The sequence below is a fragment of the Arvicola amphibius genome, chromosome 13 (genome assembly GCF_903992535.2).
Source record: "Arvicola amphibius chromosome 13, mArvAmp1.2, whole genome shotgun sequence".
Lineage (NCBI taxonomy): Eukaryota > Metazoa > Chordata > Mammalia > Rodentia > Cricetidae > Arvicola > Arvicola amphibius.
In genome coordinates this window covers 51,623,244-51,639,265 of record NC_052059.1, presented here as the reverse complement: position 1 = coordinate 51,639,265, position 16,022 = coordinate 51,623,244, and the positions used below count along the sequence as shown (strand labels likewise).

Below are 16,022 nucleotides of genomic sequence, written 5' to 3'. Positions count from 1 at the left end.
GTGGGAATGCTGGCTTTTGTCTAAGTGCCAGACTTTGGGGAAAGGAATTTCTTGTTACTAGACAACCCCAGCCTCTCCACACTGTTTGTAGACTGCAAGCCAAGGATTGCAATATTCCCCTCATTGTCTGTCTCAGAGGCAAGGACGATTGAGTCGATAGACAGGCCTCTTCTTCATGATCTGGAATCTCACTTGCACTTGTGACCCCCATCCAGCCAGGAGGGTGCGTGCCTGGGGGTTTCTTTAACATGTGGCTTCTTTTTTGGGGTGGGGAGCGGGGGTGAACTTTTCCCGGTTATGAGTGGCTCACTTGTCCTTTATAGGTCGCTGGAGAAAGCCAGCTCCACTTTTGTGCTTTCTGAAATGCTCAGTGCCCTGTGACCCTAAGAGAATTTCACTGAAATAAAGAAAGAGGAATTCCATTCACTCTCAGAATTTTAAGCGGTGTTTCAGGAACTCTGGTGAGATCATCAAGCCATGAGGCACGATTTGCATTCTTAAGTGGTTTGAATAAAGGGGGCACATTTTATAAACAGGATGAGAGGAAAACAATAATTATACCAGGGAAAAATTTAAGTGTACCACGTAATGCTGCTGAGATCTGAGCCCGTGTGATTGGGTATTTCCATTCACATAGAGATTATAATCACACTTGGGAATTACTCTTAGAAGGCACTAGGAGCTTAAAAATTACATTTTTAGGAGCACGTGACATCTCTTAAGGCTCTCTAACCCCAGAATAATGCATGTAGGAAACAGACGAAGAACTAGCTGTACATGAATCTCCCAACTTGGGCCTAAAGTGGCTCAAGGAGCTTTCCTGGCTCCTTACCACAAGAGGAATCAAAAGAATTATGGGTATTTTCCCATTAGGAAGTCTAGGCATCTTGGCTGGCCGCAAGGCACTGAAGCTGGCCAGGAGTCACAACCAGGCTTGTCATTCCTGCCATGCTGCAGGGCCATACTGAGCATGCCTCCTGTCCTGAGACCATCTTTTCTTGCAGGGGTTTCTGCTTCCTCTTGCAGTTTCAGGATACTCACCGGAGCATCAAAGATTGGCATTTTACACTGGTCAGCTTCGTGAATCCCATAGCTCGTTGGAAAGAAGTGAGCTCACTGTGGTTGAATCACTAGCTTAACTGCTGTCAGAAAGGAGGAGGTGGCAGAGACAGCTACTGTCTTGTGTTGTGCAGGAGCTCCACACAGACCCCACAGCATGAGAGTTATCATTTTCTTCCTGTTTATTAGAGGTGATCGCTTATTGACAGATTTCTCTTCCTTAGAGTCAGTTTTTATTATGTTACTCCCTCCAAAGGAAGATCAGTATTTTGGAATCCCTGGTAGCATGGCATTTAACTCTGATCTGTTTGGAAACATTAACACCAAATTTCCCTCCTGTCTTTAGCACATGACTGTGATTCTCAGGACACATGTTCTTCAGAGTCCTAGACTGTAAACACTAACACACTCAAATCTGCTCATTTATCCTCATGGAGAATTATTTGAGCCTTTGAATTTGCTGACTTCATGATTAGCAAAGGACAGCCGTGCAAACAGATTTAGATGAAAACTCATGCCCATCCCTAACACAAGGGAAGCATCGAAAGGAAACCCTCCAGTGTCAGTCTCCCCCCCCCCCCCCCCCAGCTAGATGAAGTTCGCCATGGGACTTCTGTGCCTCCATTCAGTCTATCAACACTTTCCTAGATTTCCTTCTTCCTCAGTTTCTGAGGAACTGATTAACAACGTGAACGGTGCTGTCTTATGTACTGTCGACTGCTTAACTATCAGGGTCCAGTCTTGACAGAGTTCACACGTTCTAGGGCAGGGGCATGAGGATTAGAAATATTAGGCAGGAGGAAAGGGATACAAAAGAAAATGAACAGAGAAGCAAAATAGAACCAGGAGGGCAATCCAGTGAATACTGAATTCGCCTGTGTCTACTTTCCATATGCTTATATACCCCAGTCCAAAAGCGGGGGGTGGGGGGGTGGGGGTGGGTGGGAGGGAGACGGAGGCAAAAGACTGCTTTAACATGATAGAAAGAAGAAACAAAGCAATTACCTTTTCAATATCTGAAACACCAAGCAACTATATCCTGGGTTAAGCATCCTGTTGTTTAGGCAGAACATGCAGCGACCACACCTTAGAGCACGCATCCTGTAGGCAGCCACTCTCTGGGCCAAATCTTTTATCATATCCTTGAAGGAGCAGGAATAGGCTTGAATTCTCTGATCTGTGGTCAAGGTGGAACGGATCCACCTCTGTGGGCCATCTCAATACCCAAAACACCAAGTAACCACACCCTAGGTGAGGATATTTTGTTAGTAGCCACACCTTAAGTCAAACCTCCTGTCAATAACCTTGAAAGAGCAAGAGTAGGCTTAAACTCTCTGACTTTAGTCAAGGTGGAGCAGACCCACTTCTGTGGGCCCCTACAGTAACAACACTGTTTGTTGTATGGTTGTAATCTTATGGATGCCTTAAGCCACATTATAACACTAGGGAGAAGGTGCATTCATTTCTGAATGGAGGCAATTCTTAGGGTTTTGAATTCAGCGTTCAGTAAATGAATCCCAAATAAGACTGTCTCCATTCTTCTGATATTTTAGATCTCACTCTGGTATAATGATGATGTTCATAATACAGGTCTCTTTGCAAGAGAGTGATATGGTGAGTTACTGGATGACTACAGCCCCAGACAGGGCTCTAACGCACAGCTGGTGTTAGTCAATGATGTTAGGAATAGCCTGGTTCTTCTTGTGTGGGGTAATGGCTGCAGACAGCAGTAAGAAACTGCTTCGATGCACTGTCTCATAGAAAAAAAGCCATCTTGTTTCCTCTTAAACTCCACAGAAGCTGTCTCTTTAAAGTTTTACTTAGAAGGTTCTGCTGCATATAGTGATGTTACCATCTGGGATGCCTAAAGTTGCTGTCCCTGTACCTGGCTATGACAGTGTCCTTGCTCTACTCCCCTCCCCAAAGCAACAGCCTCACTCTGGTGGCAGCTTTCCCCACACACACCCACATCAGGCCTTCATATAACAAGCATGGCTTCAAGTTTGGAGACATTTGTCCCATTTCCGGACCTTCCTTCTAGGACGAAGTCATTTAATAGCTCATAGATAACATTCTTTGATAGATCTGGGTATTGCAATGATTCACGCGGAGGCTTGGCCCCAGCTAGCAGATTGGGGCAGCCCATTTGGTTCCATATTTTGTCAGCCTGAGCTAGTCCAGTGGCATATACTAATGTTTCCTGTACTTGGTCTGTGGCTTTGTGGGTCTCTGAATTACAAACCGTCTTCTTAGGGAATGTGCTCACTTAATAAATACTTGAATTATTTTTTGAACTTTATAAATAAATCACTACATTCTTCCACCAACAATGGTTTGCTTTAAAACACGGAGCCCATCCCTTCCGCTTTAGAGTTCTTTTTGACAAATGGCTGCAGCATTTACTTGAGCAATGATGGAAGTGATAAGCGAAATCTCTAAGATTATGAAACCCAACCCAAAGCATTTGTATTTGACAGTGTAGGGTTCCTATGTTCTCTTTTCAACACGAGGGCTGAAAGCCAGCCACTATTCCTGTTTGATAACTGGCAGGGAACAGGCCACAAGCCAAGCTGTGTATCAGGAGGTTGAAAGGTAAAGATATCAGCACAGACACCACTTCTTTATGTTCTGCTACGCTCAGATCTAATTGTAAAAATACAGCGGAATCCTTCTGACTTCAAAAGCATGAGATATGACTTCAGGGTTTTCATTCTGAACTAGCTGCAGCTACACAAAATTTCTACCAAAGAAGTAAAAGAAAAATGGAACCTGGCTCTCTTGCTTAAATTCTCCCAGAGAAGACCAAGCGGTCCCTCGGGGAACACATGGTCTCTGCAAGACTTGTCAGGACCCCGAGGCAGAGAACAAAAGAGAGTAGCTGACACCATTTGCGCCTGCCCTTGATGAGACTATGACGTTTCTCATTTTAAAAAGAATGTTATTGCCCAAATTGTTCATAGTCATTGGCTTTTTTAAAAAAAATTAAGTCAGAAAGTGCAAGTTCATAAAGAGATTAAAACCTAGAATCCCACTCAGAAAATCCATTATGTGTTATTTGATGTCTGCCTTTGCATATTTTAATGACCACCTACATTATTATAGATATATTTGTTAGGATGGTAGTGACAGAGGACAGGTGGAAGGTGTCTGCTTATTTCCTCGCTGCAGACACTGTAAATGACTGTCTCCAGGAGCGTCCTTCCACAGCAGTTTGAACTCCCATGTAGTGCAGAGGCAGAAATAAAATCTATAGATTCAAAGAAAAGCCTCATATGATACTTCCTTTCCTCTATCTAGAAATTTGAAATGTGGATTAGGTGCACAGAAAGAGAGTAAGAAAAAGTCACAAGTGAGTGCTTCTATTTCCATTTGTTAACGTCACACACTTAAGGAAAAGCCATCTTGCAAACATCCGTGTAGATGGCAGGAATTCACCTATTTCTCATTGTGTGAAATCTATGTTATATTGTGTTGTACATCACGAGACTGAACTATTTGGATACAATGTATAAAAATCCTGTTGCCTATAATTAATTTCCAACCCAAATCATCTGGATATTATTAGTCATGTTAAAACACTTCATAAATAAACTTTTTACCTGTTCACTAGATACAGAATCATCGAAAATAGACTTTAAACACTCCTTATTTTTAAAGTACCGAATTACACACAGATTAAATGTAAGGTGCTTTAGACCTATGTTGTAAGACACACAAAGCTACATTCCTTTTATTAAAATTTTAAGGGTTTTTAAAGCACTTCTTTCTCAGGAAACAAATTCAGTGTAAATTTGTGTGAATGTGGTTCCTTTGAGAAATGGATTGCTTCAAGTTGGGTTCTAATTAAAATGGTGTACTGCAAATAGTATTAAAAAAAAAATAACTCCCATGTAGTATTTACCTCGTTGCATTTCTGTGTTGTGTCACAGTCACCAGTGCCTAAAGGAGACCCTGCAGGTTGTATTCCACTTTTACTATTATAAACACGATTGCCAGGAACACCCTTACTCAGTGGTGAGGAACTCGTAACTTATTTGCATACCTCCATACTGAGGGTGAACGCCTACAGGTAGAATTACTGAGATAAAGGTGAGCTGTTTGTAAAGCCCACGGCCCCTTCTTCTCATCACTGTGGACCGTTTCGCTCTCCCGCTAACACGGAAGAATAACCAGAAGTCTCATAAACTTTGTGATTTAATGTGCAAAAGAAAGACACACATGCATGTAGACACATATAGAGACACCGTTGTAATGGATTAATTAAAAATGTTACAGATCCCCGGCAGCTGCAGCAGCAGAAATGCTGTAGATCCCTAGCGATGGCAGTGGGCCGTGTGGCAGCAGGCAGTGGGCACGGGGTCCCAAGAGCAGCCAGTCCCAGGCAGGGACAGCGCAGTTCCCCAAGTGGCTGCAGCAGGCCACGAGGACAGACAGACAGACAGATGGGCACGCCCCGAGACCATGCCACAGGTCTCCGAAGGCGGCTGGTCCTGGGCAGGGAGCCACACGGCAGCAGGTGAGAGACAGAGAAATGGATAGGCATTCCATGCATAGTGAGGTTGGATATTTATTTAGTGGGTTATGGAGGGGAAAGGAGAGAAGGGAGCAGAGCAGAGAGCGGGGATGTAGGGGAGACAAAAGCTGCTTCTTCAAGAGAGAGACAGAAAAGGAAGAAACTCAGGCTGGAAGCTGAAGATCAGCTTGCCTCAGAGGATGGGGGAGGGAGTGGGTATGGCTGGTTACTTAAAGAGAAGGACAGACCATTACATTCCCATCTCTTTTTTTATAATAAAAAGGCGGAAGGTCAGGTACCACAGATTAAAGGAATTGGAGCGATGGATTCTCAAGACTACTTCCTGCTTTTGGGGGGCGTCATCTTTGGGGAGGGAACCTGAGAAAGCTGGGTGCTGGCACACTGATGTCCTCTGCCTAGTGATGTGCTCCTGCTCAGACTTTCTGAAAACCATTGCACTGTTTAGATATAAATCCTCTAGTGCGTTTGTCTCTGGTTGTGTTTCTATCTCCTCAGACTGATTAAAGGCCCTCTCAGCATCTGTGTCAGGCCGTGTCCGTCTCAAGTGTCTTTTCTCACTGTTTGGTGGTTGCCTTTGCTCTTCTCACCTTCCCATGGGATGTTTCATTGCAGCCTGAATGAGACTTGGCTATACATCGAAGGTAAAATAGAAATCCTGCTTCCAAGCGGAGAAACGTGCCGTGTTGTCCAGCTAACTGGCTGTGTCCTTTCCTCTTTCCAATAACGTCCTACTTTTAAAAGAGCTCAAGGTGTAGAAGTCCAGGTCCCTGATGTCATCTCTTTGCAAACAGTGAAAAGTGAGAGAGCCCAAGAGACTGCAGCTGTAGCCAAAGCATCTTCCTTACAAAAGCTTCAAAGGGCCCAGGAAACACAGAGTCCTCATTGTTCTCCGCCAAGAGAAAGTGGAGGTTTCAGCTCAGCCACTGCAGCCTGTGCTCCTCCGTCCTGCAGTGCAGGACGTTGTAAGGCCCGAGATGAAGGGAGGAGCCATACTACTTTTGATATGAATGCAGCTAGGAATTACCCAGTCACCTCCCTGCCAATTTAATATTGAGATTATAAACTCACCCAAAACTGAGGCAGTCTGAGATTTTATCCTAAATCTTCGACACTTGAGGGAATTGCTCACAATTTTCTCATGAGTTCAGAGATGCAAATAATTGTCTTTTCAAAACAGGCTAAAAGCAAAGAAAGCAGGTTAGCCATTATATTCTGGAGGAATGGCTCTCCCAGGAAGGAATTTGTACCCCTTTCCGATGCTGCTTAATGGAAGAGCATGGCCCTCTGTGGATTTTGTGTTCCTTGTCATTGGGAACTGTCCCTCCTGCCTTCTGGCCGGTTGTTGGTTCAGTGCCAATCTGTGCCCTGGCTGAGTCTATTGCAGATCTTTTCTACTACTGGGTTCTATGTATCTAGTTGGCATGGCAGTCACATCCAATCCTGGAGCCCTTTGTCACCCGAGTGAGGCTTTAGAGAGGCAAACAGATTCACTCACCCTCCTGCGAGTTTCCTAAGACAGCACACAGAGCTGGAGGTGCTCTAACTCAGAGTCCCGAGCTCGGGGCACTAGGGTATTTGTTGGTGGACATTTTGGCACTGGAAGGGTGCTGGGTGGTTGGTTCAGTTGACAGCACCTGGTTCTGGCTGCTGCCTTGGATACCTCTTCCTATGTGGGCATAGAACTCGTGTTTGCTAAATAAAGTAGCTGTCTCTGCTTATGTCATTATTTACTGTATATTTCCCCTGCCCCCTCATGAGTATCAGCTCACTGAAGGCAATATCTATCTTACTCTCTATTATATAGTATCTAGCACATAGTAACTGCTCAGTAAGCATTCCTTGATTACATAAACGAATTGCCACTTGTCAGTGGCAAGCCAAGAGTGCAATAATAATGAGATCAACTGTCGTTCAAACATCCAGGAAAGCAGATCTGAGTTTGTCATATGCTAAGATTAGTTAAGAGGGTCACTTTGGAAGGTTGGATCTTAGCATTCAGCTAGACCTACCCACTACCAGGAAGTAGGTGCTATGGAGACTTCTAGTCTGTCCTGAAAGATGGTCTAATGCAGCAGCAACCAGATGTTGGGAGCTCGTGCAGGCAAGCCTGGTGTGTGGCCCTGGTTTGGAGAGTGAGGTGGTGAGGGTCCTTGTGCAGGAAGCATGGAGACAATCAAGTGGCCGTCTAGCTTCCCAAAGTCTCTCAACAAACAGAAAGGCCCTGGTCCTCTACCCTCTCCTCCATAGCACAGAAGTACGACGTGAAGTGGTTGGCTGGCTAATAACAGGATCGTGCACTCAGACTAGCTAAAGACGCTGGAGAACAGGTCTAGGGCTCCTCTAGCCAACGAAACTCAGGCTTGGGACAAAGATAAGTTTATGAGGTGACAGCATAGTGACTGGGGAGACTTGGAGTTCAGGCGGCCCCTGCTCTTCTCTAGACAAAGGACCTGGAGCAACTCATCATTTGAGCCACTGAGTAGGAAAGATACACCTCTGGCATTTTGTCTCAAAGATGAAATGAGATCACACAGATAAGGTTTTAGGACAGTTGTTGACAAATAACAAGCCCTTAATAAATGTTTGTTGTTGTCTATTTTTTTTCTCTTGAGTTTTGTTAGCCAAAAAACTGGGGGCGTCTATAGGACAGAAGAATATTGAGGGAAGCAGAGAAAGCTTGGGTTGGCTACACTTCCTTTCTCATAGAAGGCCTGGCTTCAGCCCTGCTCCACGCTGATCCTGTAACCACAGGAGAAGCCCTCCTTTCCCCCTTTGGAGACTTGGGCTAATTGGAAGCCAGGCCTGTTCCTGTGGCAGCTTTGAGACTCTCACGCTATCTGGGACAGTCCTTGTGGCGTTGCTTCTGCTGTGTTCCGCCCTGACGAAGCAGGTGCCCTGTGGGGTCCTCGGAAAAGACAAGCAACAGATACGATAAAGGCAACGTACATCCTCGTGCAGCTGCATCTCTGCTTCTCCAAGGAGGTCTAGAGGCTTTCCATGACAATTAATTATTCACATTTTCTCTCCTTCACTTCAAATACTTGGTTTCCTGATCAGCGCCATAGAGAGGCACGTGTAACCCTAGGTGCCCGATGACAGGTTAGAGCTGCATCAGTGAGCACCAACAAGCATGCTTTTGTCCCTGAGTGTTCTTCGGAGCTGGCCTGGGGCGGGGCTTCAGCTTCTCCTGACTCCACATTCAGACAGCTCAAGTGCAATTCAGGCTCTGGCCTTGTCTTTCACCTGCTTGAACAGCATCCTGCTTGCCAGCACTCAGGGGCCGAGTGCAGTGCTTTTCAGCCCAGCTCATTCTCCTGGGCTGGGCAGCGTGCCCTTTGCAGAGCTGTAAACACACATGCAGGCTTCTGCCTTTGTGCCTGCTCTCTGGGAAACCTTTATGTGGAGGTTGCATAAGGCTGAGGGCCCTGACAACTCTAGAGTGTTTGGGAAATTTAGTCCCTGCTCCTCTGGCTTCTTCATGCCCAGCCTCTCCTGCCCACCTGTGGGCTTCTGGGAACTCTCTGTTCTGTTAGTATTTCCTAGGCACCACCCACTGTGGCTCTGGCTTGTGTTGGCCTCCAGGCCGTTGCTGAGATGTAAAGACTTCAGCAGGAGCCAAGAGGGAGGTGGCTTCTCTTAATGTTTGGACTTAGGAGATCCAGGGCCAGAGGAAAGAAATGCAAATGATTATCGGGGACAGGAAACTGGTAGCTGGGAAGGGGCCACTGAGAGGGAGGGGGGAAGGTAGGGCAGCAAATCCAGATTGTGTGTGTGTGTGTGTGTGTGTGTGTGAGAGAGAGAGAGAGAGAGAGAGAGAGAGAGAGAGAGAGAGAGAGAGAGAGAGAGAGAGAGAATGGCAGCTGACCGTCCTGCTGGGAAGCAGATGTGATGGAGAGGAGGGATACAGGGGCTCACGACCCCTGTGTTGGAAAGAGGGTCTGTCTTTGCCTCTGCTGCTCTTAGTGGGTAACTAGCTTCTGTGCTTTGATTTTCTGCTGTCTAAAATGGAGGCAATGATCTCAGCCACTTCAAGGGTTGTACCGGCACTAAATGAGCTGCGTGCTTGGATCTTTAAAAGAGAACCTACAGATTCACTCATCTCTCAGGGCCTCTGGATGTGTGTGGACCCTGTGAGGGGTCTGGATCTTAAAGGGGACACCTCACTTCCCAGACAACTTCTTTTCCCAATATCCCTTCTGCTCCATCTACTCTGGTTTCCCTGATGGAAACTGGCTGTAATTCCTTGACCAAACTTCTTCATCATTGTCTTGTTCAAAATCTTTCTGTCTTTGCCCATTTGTGTTGAAAACTGGTGATTAGAAAAGTCATAAGTCTCTAGAGTTAGGAGTTTCGGGCCCCCTGGGAGAGGGAAGTGCACATTTTAGGAGCCACGGAACCCTCTTCTGAAGAGCTCCAGCTGGGGAAGGGACGGGCTGCATCCTCCCTGCTTCCACTGCAGCTGCTGGCTGCCCAGGACGTGCTAATGTGAAATGAACCGGAGGGAGCCAGTTAGACAGGAAAACTGGCCAGAAAACCCTCTGAGTGCTCTCTGAGCTATCACGATGGATTTTCATAATTCAGCTCTGAATGAAAACGTACACATCAGATAACCACAAAAGTGCCAGAGACTGTCTAAAAGTGGCAGGTCCGCCCTTAGCTTCGGCCACCACTTTCAGCAGCATCTAAGTCCAATAGCCAAGGGACAGCCTCCTGGAAGTAACTGCCAAGCCAGGCCAGGTGGCTTCATGGCACTCTTGGTCCTCTCCCTTCTTGAGCCTGCCCTGCTCTTTGGTTGCCTCTCAGTTACACAAAGCATCCCAGAAACATGAGAGCACTCCACTCTCTGCTTCCTATGTACTGCCCTGTGGCTATGGCCTCCAAGGCTACTTACTCCTAAGTAACCTGACAATATACCTCTTCTTCTGCTTTCCGGTTCCACCAGCATCTTCAGTACTGCTACACAACAGTCATGTCCTGACACCTCACCCCTTCGTTACTTCCCTTGTGTCTCGGGTCAGCAATCTAACCCCGACTGAGCCAGATCTCCCCTACCATCTGTCTTTGTCTGATCTAGCCTGGACTCAGCTAGGGTAACCCTGCCCCTTTCCCTTCCCAGACTCCATGGAGTGTTTTTCTCCTAGAAAACATTCTAAAATCACACTGCATTGCTTGGACATCATGGGCCACTGCTTACTCTGTGCCTCACACCGGGTGACATTGTAAGGACAGGTCTGGATTCCAGATGACTCTGCCTACCCCACTCCATCCCTCTCACACTTGGTCAAAAGATGTCTGGACTCACCTGAGAGCAATCCCATATAGGTAAAGCACACATAGTGCATTCACCTAGGATCCATCACATTTAAGTTAAGGCACACGGTCCATTCTGATGGCCAAGCCTTTTTCTCAGGTATGGTTTCTGAACTGGGCACACACCACTTTTGCCAGCAAACTGCCTCACCCCGGTGCAACATATTGCCAGGTTAAAACTCTCAGCCTTGGAGTTGGGGGTTGTCTTTCTTACTTTTCTGTTGCCGTGACAAAATACCGTCGCCAAGACAACTTATAAAAGAAAGCATTTAATTGGGGGGGGCTCTCAGTTCTAGAGGGTTCATCATCATGATTGTCATAGGAGCATGGCAGCCAGCAGGCAGGCGTGGCACTGGAGCAGTAGCTGAGAGCTTACATCTGGCACAAGCGCAAGGACACAAAAGGGGGAGAGAGAAAGCCCACAAACCGGGATTGGGCTTAAGCTTTAAAACCTCAAACTCACCCTCAGTGACACACCTCCTCCCAAGGACACACCTCCTAATCCTTCCCAAACAGTTCCACCAACTGGGAACCAAGCATCCAAACATATGAGCCTATGGGGCCATTCTTCAAACCACCACAGAGGTATCTGCCTGGGGACTCAGGAAGGGTGACTGACCCATTCAAGATCTGTGAAATTCTGGGTGTAGCAAAGTAGCTTTGCCTGAGCATACCTGCCTTACCTCTTTGCCTGGCTCCTAACCACAACCCCAGGGTGTTGTGCTCATCTCTGAATGGTCCTTCCTGTATCTCCAACAGCACAGTCCCAGGTTCTTCCAGTGAGAGTGAGCCGTGTGCTCATTGTCTTGGCTGCAGGCTAGAGCAAATGTCCCATTTCACACATACTGGGTGCCCCTTGCCCACTCGGTGCCAACACATAGGACAGAATATGATTCCTGGGACCCGTATAATAGAACAAGAGAACTGACTCTTCAGCATGCAGACTGTCCCCTAGACTTCACCACACACACACACACACACACACACACACACACACACATATGTACACTTAAAAAGAAGTTCAGGAAGATTCCAGTGGGTGTATTTTCTATAGGTAGCCCTAACTTCTTGTTGACTCCCCATCCCAAGATGCAATCCTATTTCATTCACCAGGGACACATATCACATTGAATTTACACTTTTATATCTGCATTTCCCATCTAAATCATTACACTCTCACCCATGGGAATGGTTCGTTAGAAGGCCACAGCCTAGGTGACACAGGCTGTAGATCACATGCCTCTAAGAGAGCTCTGTTTGTTCAGAGTCTTCTAAACCCCCGGAGTCCTCCTTGTCTCCCTACCGACTCCCTAGCAGATATTAGCTGCTCGAATAATGTGAGGGTGAGAGAATGGGAACAGCGAACTCAGCTGTTCTCAAGACAGACTGCAGAGTTGAGATGACAAGTTCAGGCAAGCTGTGATCCAACATTGTTAAAGCCCTGAGACAACAGGCACATGCGTAAAGGGGCTCATGGGCCCACTAGGGCTTTCTGAGTCAAGAGACTTGACTTCCCCCATCTAGAAGAAACTGCAACCTGCCGGATGGAACCAAGGTTTTTCTAACACTGTCCAAGATGAAGCAATAGCCCTTTTTTTCCTCTCTAGAACATGGGAATCACAAAATCTAAGATCATGAATTCCTTTCAGTTGGAGTTTTGCTTCTCTTCCTGTTAAGGCAATATATATCATTACTGTTTTTTTAACAGAATAATTATCGCTCCATACACTCAGCCATCCAGCCACTCACTCATCCACACTCCACCTACTCATCCACCCATCTATTCATTCATGTACCCATTTATCTATCCATCCACTCACACACCCATTTATCCACCCACCCACCCATCCATCCACTCAACCATTGGCCCACCTATCCATCCATCTTCCCACCCATCCATCTGTCTGTCCTTCCATCCATCTTCCCACCCATCCATCTGTCTGTCCTTCCATCTGTCTGCCCACCCACCCACTCATCCATTCATTCATTCCTGTGTGCTCCCAGGTGAGCTTTCTGTGGAGGAGACACAGGACCCTTTCCTGGTGAGCATCCACATCATCGCAGACCCAGGGGCATCCCAGCCACTGCAGGAGGCCATCGACAAGGTTTTGGCGTGGGTTCACCCTGACCTTCCACTGTTCCGAGTGTCTGAGCGGCGCACAGGGAGGCGAAGGCGGAAGTCCCCCAAGAGTGCTCAGCCGGCGCTGGCCGTGGTGCTGTTCCTGCAGGAAGAGTACGGAGAGGAACAGATCCTGCATGTGCACCAGGTGCTGCAACAGCCGCCCTGGCGCCATCACCACACAGAACGTGTGCACGGCCGCTTCCTACCCTACCTGCCCTGCAGCCAGGACTTCTTCACTCTGGCTCCCGGGACCCCTCTGTGGGCCATCCGGCCGGTGCACTATGGCAAGGAGATTGTGCGCTTCACCATCTACTGCCGCCACGACAGCTATGCAGACAGCCTCCGCTTCTATGAGCTGATCCTACGCCGGAGCCCCAGCCAGCGGAAAGTGGACTTCTGCATCTTCCCCATCTTCTCCAACCTGGATGTGGACATTCAGTTCTCCTTGAAAAGACTGCCCCGCGACCAGAACCCGGTGCCCACCGACTCCTCCGTGCTGGAGTTCCGAGTGAAGGACATTGGGCAGCTGGTGCCCCTCCTTCCCAACCCCTGCAGCCCCATCAGCGAGGGACGCTGGCAGACTGAGGACCACGATGGCAACAAGATCCTTCTGCAGGTACAGAGGTCGTCTGACATCTGTCATCTGTCTGTCTGTCTGTCTGCGGGTCTGTTGTACCAGGAAGCTATGTGAATGTTACAGAGCAATGAGATAGGGCAAAGAAGAGTTAGGGCATTGTCTATCCTAGACCAGGATGGGGCATCCCATACTCTTCTGAGGGAGAGCAGAGGCGGAAAGATCTCGGCCTCCGGATTCTTTAGTGTCCCTGCAGTGAGCGTGCCGGACCTCTATAGACGCATGCGCAGTTCTTCCAGGTGTCACCCAAGGTTGAGCCCTCCCGACACTCACAGCTCTCTGGGGTGGAAGCATGCAGGCATCTCACCTGGGGAACTTGCTGATAAAGAGCCCTAAATCCGATCTTTCACACCTGGGGAGGTTTTCCGCTCCTACACGAGAAGCCCCGGGGTTTGAAAATTACTCCGAGTCTATAGAGAAGATTTCGGATTTCTTTCTGCTGCCCCCACCCTCCACTTTCCACAGTTGCTGCCATGGGAGGTTGTTAGGATCAGTGTTGGGCCGTGGCCCCTTGTCAACATTTGAAGGAGTGGGCAATGCCTTTGAAGTAGCCCCCACCACCACGTGGGTGTCTTTTAGCGAGCCTGTATTGACGCCAACTTTTCCAGACTGCTACCTCACAAGCTTCCTTTGTCCGGCACCCCAGCATGGTGTGTCCCACACTCATCAGAGACAAGCGGTTACAGTCTAAAACTCGAAACTGAACACGGAAGTTAAAGAATGCCCTACCCCCGGCTTTACCCGACCACAGCTTTCTAAGCCAGGCCTCCCGAGTCGGCAGGTCATTCAGTCCCAAGAGAAGGGGGCGCTGTTTGCCGGCACTGCTTTGGGTTGGAGATATAGCTCAGGGTTAGAACGCTTCCTACCATGCTCCAGACTCTGCCTCTTTCCTCATCACCAGTAAGGCCTCAGTCTCTATGGTCCCACTTTTCATGTTTGACTACCTGAAGAGAAAGAACAGTAGCCGTTCGGGGACTCCGTGACCCTGGGGGACAAATTGTGCCTGCTGGGATCACAGGTAAAGTTTCACCATTTGGGCTGACTCTGACTTTAAGCGCCAGAACTTTAAACCCCACTGCGTGCACGCACGCGCGCTCACACACCACACACACACACACACACACACACACACACATGTGATGAGGTGAAATGGTACATCTTGATTGGCGCAAACTACATCCAGGGCACCTTGCTCAAGGGAAGGGGTCACCTTGAGATGGCTGTCATTTATAGGAGCTCCTTGATGTTCAGACTTCATTTTGAAGAAATCATATGGCTCTGTTATCGAATAACTGAAGGTTAGCCTTTGCTCTCTAGTCTGCCTTGAAATGCGTGAAAAACAGTTCTGCATCTGAAGACTGCCAGTCGTGCAAAGTATGACAGTTGCACTAGTAAAAGTTAACAGAACGCAAAGGATTGTATTTGTACTAAAGAGATGGCTGCTGAAGAGATCACTTCCTCTCCAGAGTCGTGAATTGTCCTCTCTGGAGCCTTCTGATAGTATAAACGAAAGAACAGCATAGAAGGCTTGGCCCGGGCTCTGACTCAAAGGAAACACCGAAAGGAGATGACAAGGGTGATCTACATGGGTCAGCGACTATAAAATCTGTATCGGTGCAGGCTTCGAAGAGGAGAAATTGCTGAAAAAGAGAGAAAGGATTCTCACCTTGGGACTAAGGAATGCAGAAGTTCTTTCTAAGTCAGGTTAGCAGCAGAATGTTACTACCACAGGCAGAAGCCCCTCCCGGTTTTGGAGAATGGTCACTGTTTGACCTGTTTTGGTGGAGAGAACAGCCTCCTGCCCTAAAACAAGGTACACACTGTCCATCTCTTTAAGTTACCCTTTAAGTAAAAATATGTATTTCATTCTTCAACAGAAGTAAGATATTCAGGCCACAAGGGGAAGGGCCCTGAAGAAAATACCCCTTGTGCACAGTTTGTCTTTGCTCGGTTGGCACCGACTATTCCTACATTAGTTACTTTTCTCATTGCTGTGACAGAGCAGCTTAAGGGAGGACTCGTTTGACTCACGGTGTGAGAGGATTGTGTCAGGGAGGACCTGGCAGCAGGGAGCTTGAAGCCGTGGCCTCAGGAGCACAAGGCTACCCACTCGCACCTCCGCAGATCAGAAAGCACCAAGAAGTGAACGCCGGTGCTCAGGTGGCTTTCTCCTTGTCCTCTTTTCCTTTAGCTTGGGACCCCATCACAGACAGCGGTGCCACCACATTCAGCGTGAGTCTTCCCTCCTCAGTCAAATCTCTCTAGAAATGTTCTCACAGACACCTCCCCAGGCACCTCCAGGCATTTCTTAATCCAATCAAGTTGACAATCAAAGTTAGCCATTACAGTTCCCTAAAACTCTT

General features: G+C 47.7%; 1 protein-coding gene across 1 annotated transcript in view; it reads left to right on the top strand.

Moving 5' to 3' along the window:
- Positions 1-16,022, top strand: part of Fam124a (family with sequence similarity 124 member A) — a 42,024-nt gene that overhangs the window by 13,570 nt on the left and 12,432 nt on the right. Inside the window, exon 3 of the mRNA XM_038310317.1 lies at positions 12,908-13,641. Within this exon, the coding sequence (XP_038166245.1) occupies positions 12,908-13,641 (734 nt within the window). The remainder of the gene's footprint in view (positions 1-12,907; positions 13,642-16,022) is intronic.